The sequence below is a fragment of the Bison bison genome, unplaced genomic scaffold (genome assembly GCF_000754665.1).
Source record: "Bison bison bison isolate TAMUID 2011002044 unplaced genomic scaffold, Bison_UMD1.0 scf7180017864340, whole genome shotgun sequence".
NCBI lineage: Eukaryota > Metazoa > Chordata > Mammalia > Artiodactyla > Bovidae > Bison > Bison bison.
The window spans coordinates 4,814,583-4,825,200 of NW_011494912.1; the positions used below are offsets into that span (position 1 = coordinate 4,814,583).

The 10,618-nt window shown below is 54.1% G+C and overlaps 1 protein-coding gene across 2 annotated transcripts; it reads left to right on the top strand.

Annotated features, from left to right (window-relative positions):
• The first annotated feature begins 365 nt into the window (after positions 1-365).
• TRIM50 (tripartite motif containing 50) lies at positions 366-7,763 on the top strand. Of its 2 annotated transcripts, none has more exons than XM_010854304.1 (6): positions 366-764; positions 3,778-3,873; positions 4,593-4,823; positions 4,925-4,947; positions 5,646-5,770; positions 7,174-7,763. In XM_010854304.1, the coding sequence occupies exons 1-6, from the start codon at positions 366-368 to the stop codon at positions 7,761-7,763; spliced, it is 1,464 nt and encodes a 487-aa protein (XP_010852606.1). The 2 variants fall into 2 exon arrangements, with proteins under 2 accessions (XP_010852606.1, XP_010852607.1); XM_010854305.1 differs by having other exon boundaries at positions 4,928-4,947.
• The last annotated feature ends 2,855 nt before the right edge of the window (positions 7,764-10,618 follow it).

Sequence of the window (10,618 nt, forward strand, 5' to 3'; positions counted from 1 at the left end):
GACTCAGGAATTCTGTTGTAACTCTGCTTCCGCCAGCTGCTCACGGGTTTGAGAACTGATCTAGAAACTGGGAAAGACCTTGGCTTGTTTCTGCTGCCCAGTTCTAGGTCAGGACGCCCGCTGGGCTGGAGCTTGCATTGTTAGTGTCACTTCACGTTTACCTCCAAATCTGAGTTTAAAATGTAGGCACCTGGACCTCCAAGTGACCGCTCTTTTCATTTAAGCCCTTTGATTTAAAGATGGGAAAACAGACCCAAGGCTGTCGTCCTTAGCAGCCTCTCCTTTCAGGGCCCTTGGGGCTGGGGGCCAAAGGAGTGGAGGGAGCCGGCTCCAGGGAGGCTGCCCTGGCCCTGAGGGCGCCGTGGATGGCGTGGCAGGTGAGCGTGCCCGAGCTGGAGGACCGCCTGCAGTGCCCCATGTGCCTGGAGGTCTTCAAGGAGCCCCTGATGCTGCAGTGCGGCCACTCCTACTGCAAGGGCTGCCTGGTGTCCCTGTCCCACCACCTGGCCTCGGAGCTGCGCTGCCCCGTGTGTCGGCAGGAGGTGGACTACAGCAGCTCCCCACCCAACGTCTCCCTGGCGAAGGTGATCGAAGCCCTGCGGCTCCCCGGGGACCCGGAGCCCCAGGTGTGCGCACACCACCGGAACCCACTCAGCCTCTTCTGCGAGAAGGACCAGGAGCTCATCTGTGGCCTCTGCGGCCTGCTGGGCGCCCACCAGCACCACCGGGTCACGCCCGTCTCCACCGTCTACAGCCGCATGAAGGTGGGCAGCGAGGCCGCTGGGGGCGGCAGGTGGGTGAGGGGCGGGGCCGCCCTGGGGGACAGAGAGCGCTCTGCATCACGAACTACTGCCCTCCACCTCCAGCTTTATTTTCCTCTGCTGCTCTCGTTAGATTCTTGAGCCCTCCAGGGACTTCACCCTGAGGCAGGTGAGGGCAGGGACTTAGTTTCATCCCCTGGGATGTTTCCGCACCTAGAACCATGCTGGGCAGGTAGTAAATGCCCAAAATGTCTTTGTGGAATCAATGGATTCCTGCCCTCATGGACCCTTGCCTCAGAACTAGCAGATCACCATTTTAAGATGAGTAATAATAATGATATCGTCTTAAGTTAGTCTGTTTATCTAAGGTTTATGAAGAGTGGGGCTACTGTTGTATTTATAAATGAGGAAGCAGGCTCAGAGAATGCATGAGGGTCTTAGTCAAGGTCATGTGGTTTGTCAGTGGCAGAGCTAGGATTCAAACCAAGGCCAGTTTTTTATTCCCCAGACAACCAATCAAGGAAGGGCTCTTGGAGGTAAACTGTCATAGGGTACACGGCCGAGAGTTTAGCAGTGGGACAGGGGGAGTAAGGACCAGGAATGACAAAGTTCAAGAGACGAGGGTGCGGGTGGGGCAGGAAGAGGGAAGTGCATCAGCGTGTGTAGGCAGAGGGGCCCCTGGAAGCTGCTCCCGGGATTTCCTGGCCAGGTGCTCTGGGCAGCCTTTCTTTGCCCCTTCAACCCTGGGAGACAAGTGGGGAAGGAGCTCTAGCATGTGCTCTGGGCGGCGTCGGTGTCCATGGTACAGTAGTGGGCAAGAAGCTCACTCTTCGCCAGCACTCACAGTCTGGGGGTCTGACACCATCCCGAGTGTCAGGTGCTGCTGTTGAGGTTCAATACAGGCAAAGGTGAGCCCAGCTGGAACATGGCTCTTGCATGGTCTTGGGTGGTCAGGGAAGGCTTCCTGGAGGAAGTGGACTGCTGAGACCTGAACCCTCAGGAGGACTTGAAAGGAAGGGGAGGAAAAGCATTCTGAGTATAAAAAGAGCATGGGCAAAAGACCAAGGAGCAAACGGCATGGCACATTTGAGGAATTAGACATTATTCCACTCAGCTCAAGGGAGAGTGAGGTGGGAGTGAGGGGAACCAAGCAGGGGCCAGCTCATGAAAAGGCCTGTGTTACATGAGAAGGGATCAGGGGTTTATTCAGACAACCAGTGTTGGAAGTGTTTAAACAGTCGTGATGTGGCGCAATCTCTGCCTGAGGGTAGACTGGAGAGTGAGGCTGGGAATAAGAGATTGGGGGTAACCTACATGCAGGTGGTCTTTGCAGTCTGAGGTGCAGAGAAGACTGACCAAGCGAGTCTGCAGGGTGATGGGGAAGACGCTGAGAATGCCCACCAGGAGCTTCAGGGTTTAAGATTTGAGTAGAGAACCCCGAAGGGGACAGAAAGAATCCACAGAGGACTCAGGAGCGCTGGCTGCATGTGGTCTTCTGGAAACTGGAGGAACAGAGCATTTTGACAAGATGGAAGTCACTTGTGTGAAATGTCAGCTCAGGATTGAAAAGAACCAGTCAGATTTTGCAGTAAGAGTCGGTTACCTTGGCAAGAGTAGTTGTAGGGAGCTGTGAAAGGAGGAAGCAAAATTGCAGTGCAGTGCAACTGAGTCCAGTTTTATGAGTAGAGGGCTGCCCGGCAGAAAAGGAGACTGCTGGGAGCTTGTCGTCTCTGGCTCGGAGCTGGGGGGGCTTGGACCCTAGTTTTTGGATGTAGGTTTTTATGATTTCAAGACTCCTCTCTGATACAACTAAATTCAGTTCCTTTATCAGATCTTTTAAAAAAAATTTTTTTTTGACATGGACCATTTTTAAAGTCTTTATTGAATCAGTTACAATATTGCTTCTGTTTTATGTTTTGGTTTTTCGGCCATGAGGCATGTGGAATCTTAGCGCCCAGACCAGAGATCGAACCCGCACCGCCTGCATTGGAAGGTGTAGTCTTCATCACGGGACAGCCAGGGAAGTCCCCTCAGATCTCTTTCATGCATTCCTGTTTCCTCCTGTGGATTGAGATCTTGAGATACTTTATTTGTGCCATCTGTTTCCACTCACAGTGGCCCAGTTGATGAGAAGGAACTAGTCCCATCTCTCTCTGCCTTGGGAGGGTTACTGTTGCCGCGCCCTTCTCAGACTCCTGTGAGCTCGGCTGTCTTGTTACGGAGAGCAAGGACTCTGTTCATTCATCTCCAGGCTGGTTTTATTTTTTTCTCAGCTCCCTTCCGGAAACTCTTGCAGCCGACTTCTGCTTAGGCACGATCTAAGCCAAATACTCTGCACGGTCCACGGGCACAGGCCAGCTGGGCTCCCGTCAAGTCATGCAGCCACATTGTGGTCTCGGTGGTTCTGGTGGACCCCTAAAGTTAGGCTGGATATGGGGCCAGGGCAGCCCAGAGGAAGTGAGTTTATGGCATCCTGGAGGCCCTAAATCCAGGCTGGGCCCAAGGCTGCCAGAGATGGATTCAGGTTTCACAGGGAGTGAGGGGTCACCAGGTGTAACCTGGGCCGCTGCATACACCGTTGACTTCACTTGGGGCCAGCCTCTTTGTGATAACTCTTGATCAAATGCTCACTAACTCTGGACCTGCTGGTGCCCAGCAGGTTTACCAGGTGGGTACCCTACAGGCAGCATTCCATGCAGGGAGTGCTGACCTAAGATTGACAGTCGCCCGGCATGGATGTTGTGTGGTGACTTCTGGTGGCTATAACCACATTTAGCGTCTCTGTCAATGTCACAGAAAAGGATGACGAGGAGACCCTCCTCTCTCTGGGCAGTTGCTGCCATCAGTTTGGAGTATTCTTGAATAGTCTTACCTGTTTGGGGGTCGAGGGTACCCAGGTGGCTCCCTGGTTCCACTGGGAGTGCTTGTGTTCATGGGGCAGCCCCCTGCCCTGGCCACGGGGGCTGGGAGGGTGAAGGGGTCGTGGCTCACGGGGCCATGGCCCGTTTGCCTCCAGGAGGAGCTAGCAGCCCTCATCTCCGACCTGAAGCAGGAGCAGAAGAAGGTAGATGAGCAAATCGCCAAACTGGTGAACAACAGGACTCGGATTGTGGTGAGTGCCCCTGCCCTCTGTGCCCCTCTGCCCAGGGCCAACCACCTCCCCTTTCCTGCAGAGCCCAGCTCCGATTTGTCCTTTACAGGAACCCACGCCTTCCCTATAAAGCCAGAATTTCAAAGCATTCCAGGCGGGGTGGGAAAAAGCACACAGGCTCCTGGGGGAATTCACCACAGTTGTCAGGGCTGTCTCCAAGTTGGCTTATGTCCTCCACGTCCTTGGGACAGAGATAACTCAGAGCCCAAGTCCCGGAGGTAAACAGCTTAACACGTGGGCATGACTGCCTGGCCCCTGCCACCTGTGTCTGTTTGACCTTGACAGCCTGACCGCCTTTCCTAAATGAGGGGCCCTTGGGGCTGAGAGGGTGTGGAGCCTGGGCCTTACAGGTCGTCATGAAACAGAAGCAGGAGACCAGCGTCCTTGAAAGTCAGCTCAGTGAATCTTCCTCACCCCGGGGAGGGAGACAGCACCACTCCATCTGAGGGAGTCAGAGTCACTGCCCTGAACTGGGCACCAGGGGCCCAGCCTCTCCCCTGCCACTGCTGCCCTCCCCCAGGGCTGCATCCGGGTGTGAACACCCTAGCAGGAGTCAGCCCTCGGACTCAGGGATGAGGACCGAGAACGGTCGGAAGGGCCCAGGAAGGCCTGAGCTGCCAGGCTCTGGGGACACGAGGTCAGCCTTGGCTCCTGCTTTGACTGGCCCCTCCCTGTCCCAGAACGAGTCCGATGTCTTCAGCTGGGTGATCCGCCGTGAGTTCCAGGAGCTCCACCACCTGGTGGACGAGGAGAAGGCCCGCTGCCTGGAGGGGGTGGAGGGCCACACCCGCGGCCTCGTGGCCTCCCTGGACATGCAGCTGGAGCAGGCCCGGGGCGCCCGGGAGCGGCTGGTCCAGGCCACGGGTGTGCTGGAGCAGTTTGGCAGCGAGAGTCACCATGAGTTCATCCGGGTGAGCGGACGAGGCCCCAGTGTCCCCAAGAGCCTCCCCCTTCCTAACGGCTTCTGTACGGCCTCCTCGGTGCCCTAACCCACCTCCCTCTTGTCTTCCAGAAGTACCACGCCATGGCCTCCAGGTATTCCCCGTGCACTTTCGGAGCCGTATGAGTGTCTCCCTGTTTTTTGTTTGTTTGTTTCCAATTTCCCTTAGTTTTAAGGACAATTGGGTTAGAAGCATTGGCTTAAGTGAACAGCCAGAGGATCTGATTGGCTGAGTTTGGTTTCCACTCCTGCTGGAGCTGGGGGCAGGGTTCCCCCCGATTCAGAGGCGTGCTCTTCAAGCAGCTCATCAGAGCCACCTGGAGGACTCTTTAACCATAGATCCCTGGACCCCAGTCATCAGTTCTGAGTCAGCAGATCTGGGGTGGGACCCAAGAAAACTTGCATTTCTGACAAGGCCCAGGTGATGTGATGCTGCTGGTCCCAGACCTGCCCTTTGAGAGCTACCAATGCAGAGTGTCGGAGAAGGCAATGGCACCCCACTCCAGTACTCTTGCCTGGAAAATCCCATGGATGGAGGAGCCTGGTGGGCTGCAGACCATGGGGTCACACAGAGTCGGACACGACTGAAGTGACTTAGCGTAGCGTAGCGTAATGCAGAGTGTTTCCGGGATGGAGGCAGGGCCCCAGATTGTGGCTGGTGGGGGGACATGATGGGCCTCTCAAGTGCATGGTCTTCTGAGCGGGGACTCAGCCGGTCGGACCTATACATGGGTGACAAGGCTAGGGTACTTGGGTGAGCAGCTCTGTCATCACTGTGAACCTTTGACTTCAGACCAGAGCTCCAGCAGGCCCGACTCTCGGAAGGTGCCTTCAGCCCCATCTCCTTCAAGCCAGGCCTGCACCAGGCTGACATCAAGCTGACGGTGTGGAAAAGGCTTTTCCGAAAGGTTCTGCCAGGTGAGCCCTAACTCTAACCTTCCATTGTATGAGGCTGGGGCAGCTGACAGTGAGGGCGCAGGGCTGGGCTTCCGCCAGCAGGGGGTGCTCAAGCTCAGCTCCATCTCTAAGTGGTGACTGCGTGAGTGGTGTAATTTCTGAGGCTTGGTTTCCTGGTTTTTGTTTTTAATTTGGCTGTGCTGGGTCTTAGTTGCAGCTTGTGGGATCTTTGAGCTGCAGCCTGGGGATCTAGTTCTCTGACCGGGGGTCGAACCCCTCCCCTCACCCCCTGCATTGGGAGCTCAGAGCCTTAACCACTGGGCAGGCAGAGAAGCCCCCAAGCCTGTTTCCTCATCTGTAGTCCCTGAACCTTAGTTTCTTTGTCTGTAAGGAGCTCACCTTGCTGGGCTGTGTATTCTAAATAGATGTGTGCAATTTGTGTGCTCAGTCATGTCCAACTCTTTGCAACCCCATGGACTGTAACCTGCCAGGCTCCTCTGTCCATGGGACTCTCCAGGCAAGAATACTGGAGTGGGTTGCCATTTCTTACTCCAGAGGATCTTCCTGACCCATGGATCAAACCTGGGTCTCCTGCATTGGCAGGCGAATTCCTTACCACCTTGCCACCTGGGAGGGTGTGTGTAGTTTAATGCTTAATAAATGGCAGCTGCTGCTTTGCCAAAAAATAACTCAGACATTTAACTCCTTCATTACTAGCATATGAGGGAAGTCAGTCAGTAGACTGATTTCACCCAACAAAGGCAAAAACAGGATCGCTATAAGAGAAGGAGAAGGGGGACTTCCCTGGTGGTCCAGTGGTTAAGACTGTTCTCCCAATGTAGGAGGCCTGGGTTCAATCCCTGGTCAGGGAACTAGATCCCACGTGCCACAATTAAGACCCAGGAAAGCCAAATAAATAAATATATTTTAAGAAAGAGGAGAGAAGAAAGACCTGCAGATAATCTCTGAACCATGAACATAGTTTGCACGTTTTGGATAGAGACTGGTCAGCTGACAGCGAGCACAGAGGTCATTTGGGATAGTTTGTCCTTGACTGCACTGCTGGCGTACCCACGGAAGCCACTGCAGTTGTTAGAATCTCCAGAAACCCTGGGGAGCGGAGCTGAGGCACCCACGTAACAGGCTGTCTCCCAGGTTCCTCCATCGGCACCTCTGCCTCAGGCAGGCCAACCTCGCCATGTTCCTGGCTGGAACACCTGGGCTCACAGTGGCCCGTTCTCCACCCTTCAGGCATCACTCGCTGCTTCAGAGAACTGGGGTTGCCTGCTCTGGCCCCACCCTTTCCAGGCCCTGTTGATACAGGGATGAGGGACTCGGTTCTTCCAAGAAGCTCAGGGCTTCCCGCTGGCCTCCCTTGGGCAGGGCTGGCCGCCTTGAACACACCTCCCCTCTATCTCCCCCAGCCCCAGAGTCCCTCAAGCTGGATCCAGCCACGGCCCACCCGCTCCTGGAGCTCTCCAAGGGCAACACGGTAGTGCAGTGTGGGCTCCTGGCCCAGCGGCGCGCCAGCCAGCCTGAGCGCTTCGATTACAGCACGTGCGTCTTGACCAGCAGAGGCTTCTCCTGCGGCCGCCACTACTGGGAGGTGGTGGTGGGCAGCAAGAGCGACTGGCGCCTGGGGGTCATCAAGGGCACGGCCAGCCGCAAGGGCAAGCTGAGCAAGTCCCCAGAGCATGGCGTGTGGCTCATCGGCCTGAAGGAGGGCCGAGTGTACGAGGCCTTCGGCTGCCCCCGGGTGCCCCTGCCCGTGGCGGGCCACCCCCACCGCATCGGCATCTACCTGCACTATGAGCAGGGGGAGCTCACCTTCTTCGACGCCGACCGCCCGGACGACCTGCGGCCACTCTACTCGTTCCAGGCCGACTTCCAGGGCAAGCTGTACCCCATCCTGGACACGTGCTGGCATGAGAGGGGCAGCAACTCCCTGCCCATGGTGCTGCCACCACCCAGCGGGCCCGGCCACCTCTCCCCACTGCAGCCCACCAAGCTGTAGGGCTGCCTTTCCGCTTGGCATGGGGGCTTGAGGGGTCCTGCTGACTCCAGTGAGCGAAGGCAATGACTTCCTTTTTTGGGGAGGTCTTTGCCTGGGTGCCCCTAGAAACATTTATTATTGGGAGAATAACTATGGTAGCCATGGGCATGTTTATTAACCTCTATTGGGCTATTAACCTGCTTATTAACCAGCAGAGCCAGGCCTTGGGGTCCAAGGATCAAGCTGGGCTCCCTTGTTGCATGCATGCTCAGTCACTTCAGTCGTGTCCGACTCTTTAAGACCCTATGGACTGTAGCCCGTCAGGCTCCTCTGTCCTTGGGGATTCTCCAGGCAAGAATACTGGCATGGGTTGCCATGCCCCCCTCCAGATCTTCCCGACCCAGGGATCAAACCCACATCTCACGTCTCCTGCATTGACAGGCGGGTTCTTTACCACTCGTGCCACCTGGGAAGACCAGGCTTCCCTTAGCCCCTCCTAACCATGATCACTCTTCCCCCTGAGGGTGGAAACACTCCCACACATAATTCCCCCATCACTGTGAACTTTAAGGATAATAAAACAGATGTCATTTCTCCCTTGTCAAATGATTTGCAGTGATCAGTTGCCGCACGTGCACGCTGCTTTATGCTCGGGTCTTTAAAAGCAGCTCCGGCCTCTGGTGGGGCCGCATCTCACAGCCATGAGCCCTTTGATTTCCACACTATCCTTTCTGGCGTGGGCAACAAGGCCTACGTGAGCTGCTGCCTTTGGCTAATCTTCCTCCTGCCGTCTGTGTGAGTAATAATCAAAAGCAGCTTCTTGTCTCTTTTTTTGAAAATTTAAAAAATTTACTTGTTAACCTTCTTGGCTGTGCTGGGTCTTCATTGCTGTGCGCGTGCTTTCTCTAGTTGTGGTGGGCAGGCTTCGCGCTGCAGTGGCTTCTCTTGTGGAGAATGGGTTCTAGGTGCACGGGCTCAGTAGTTGGGGTTCCTGGGCTCTAGAGCACAGGCTCGGGAGTTGTGGTGCACAAGCTTGGTTGCTCCATGGCATGTGGAATCTTTCAGATCAGGGATCAAACCTTGTGCCCTGCATTGGTAGGTGGATTCTTAACCTCTGGACCACCAGGGAAGTCCTGCTTGTTGTCTCTTGATCAGCTGCGTCTGTCGGGCCTTGGCCTTGGTTGCTGCATGCTTGACGCTTTCCAGACTTGGTGTTTGGTTGTGTAGCTCTTCCTTCAATTTCATGACTCTACCTCTGCTCTCCATCCTGCATGGCCCGGGGGGCTGGCCTCGCTGGAATGCACAAACTTCTGGCTTCCTGTTGGGTTCAGCTGATGGGAGGGGCTGGCAGGAGATCCCAGGACAGGAGAAGGGAGTTGGAGGTACTTATTTTCTTGCTTTTCTGCCTGCTGGGCTCTGCATTGCAAGGTCCCCCCTCTCTCTGCGACTCTTCCTATATTCCTGGTGGTGAACAGTGCTGTCGCCAGCCCTGAGTTCTGTGCCATCACCTGTCGGCCTCCTCATCTCTGACCATTCTTTTTAGAAAATTCCCTTCTTTAAACTCTCCTCAGTGACTCCCTTGTGTGCACCACCCTGCCTTCAGCCAGACCATGATGGACATAATGGCATACTTCTGCACCCATTTAATAAATCCTCTCTTTCAGTTGGCTAACCAGAGTAAGTGTTTGTGCTTGCAACAGGAAGATCTTAACTGATACACATCTAATATGCAAGAGACAGAGGAAATAATAGTTAATTTTTCATGTGGAATTGGCATTTAAACTGAAAGAAGTGGAACACTAGCAGAGAAGAGCCTGCAGGGATCTAGGTTCAAAAAGGATGATGCTGCAGCGGGGGCAGTTCCCTGGCGGTCCAGTGGTTGAGACTCTGCCTTCCAATACAGTGGGCGAGGGTTCGATCCCTGGTCTGGGAAATAAGATCCCACATGCCATGCAGTGCAGCCAGCAAAACAAAATGGGATGCTGCAGCTGGGATTGGAGATGAGGGAAGGGGTTGGTTGGGGTGGAGGGTATGCATCTATGCTACTTTAGTGGATGTTAACTTTGTCCTGTACGAACAAGTGTGGAAAAGGCTGAGTCTGCCCCAGGGGAGAAAATATCAGACTGATGGAAAGGAGGTCAGAGAATGGAACACCAGAACCTAGGGGAGCAACTTAGGCAGGGTGGCCAAGGACACTCAGACCTTGGCAGAGATGGGAGGGAATGCCAGCAGAGGAGGCATAGAAGCCAAAGCTTTCCAAGAAAGAAAGTGTGTTCAACAGTGCCATGAAACCCCAGATTCAGATTCTGCGCTCCCACTGCAGGGGGTAGGTTGGAGCCCTGGTCAGGGAACTAAGATCCCACAGGCGGTGCAGCAATCAATGGATTTAAGTGTGAAATGATGAAGCCATAGATAATTTCTATATTGTACAGGTGTGAAGTAGTTTTCAAGTGTGACATCAAGGGCAGAAACCATAAAGATAAATATATTTAAAATGAGAACTTCATGGTGTCCAAAACAATTATAAACCACATTAAAAAAGAAAAAACTGGAAACACGGCAAAGACTAAGATAAAAGGTATATATTATTAATATATAAAGGCCATGGAAAAAGCAAGACAGTTCCAGAAAAACATCTATTTCTGTTTTATTGACTATGCCAAAGCCTTTGACTGTGTGGATCACAGTAAACTGTGGAAAATTCTGAAAGAGATGGGAATACCAGACCACCTGACCTGCCTCTTGAGAAACCTATATGCAGGTCAGGAAGCAACAGTTAGAACTGGACATGGAACAACAGACTGGTTCCAAATAGGAAAAGGAGTTCGTCAAGGCTGTATATTGTCACCCTGCTTATTTAACTTATATGCAGAGTA

What these genes read in the sequence shown, in the direction of transcription:
- TRIM50 (XM_010854304.1), top strand. Translation starts at nt 366, where the DNA reads ATGGCGTGGCAGGTGAGCGTGCCCGAGCTGGAGGACCGCCTGCAGTGC. An exon ending in CCGTCTACAGCCGCATGAAG is followed by an intron (nt 765 to 3,777) that starts GTGGGCAGCGAG and finishes GTTTGCCTCCAG; the next exon opens with GAGGAGCTAGCAGCCCTCAT. An exon ending in TACCACGCCATGGCCTCCAG is followed by an intron (nt 4,948 to 5,645) that starts GTATTCCCCGTG and finishes CTTTGACTTCAG; the next exon opens with ACCAGAGCTCCAGCAGGCCC.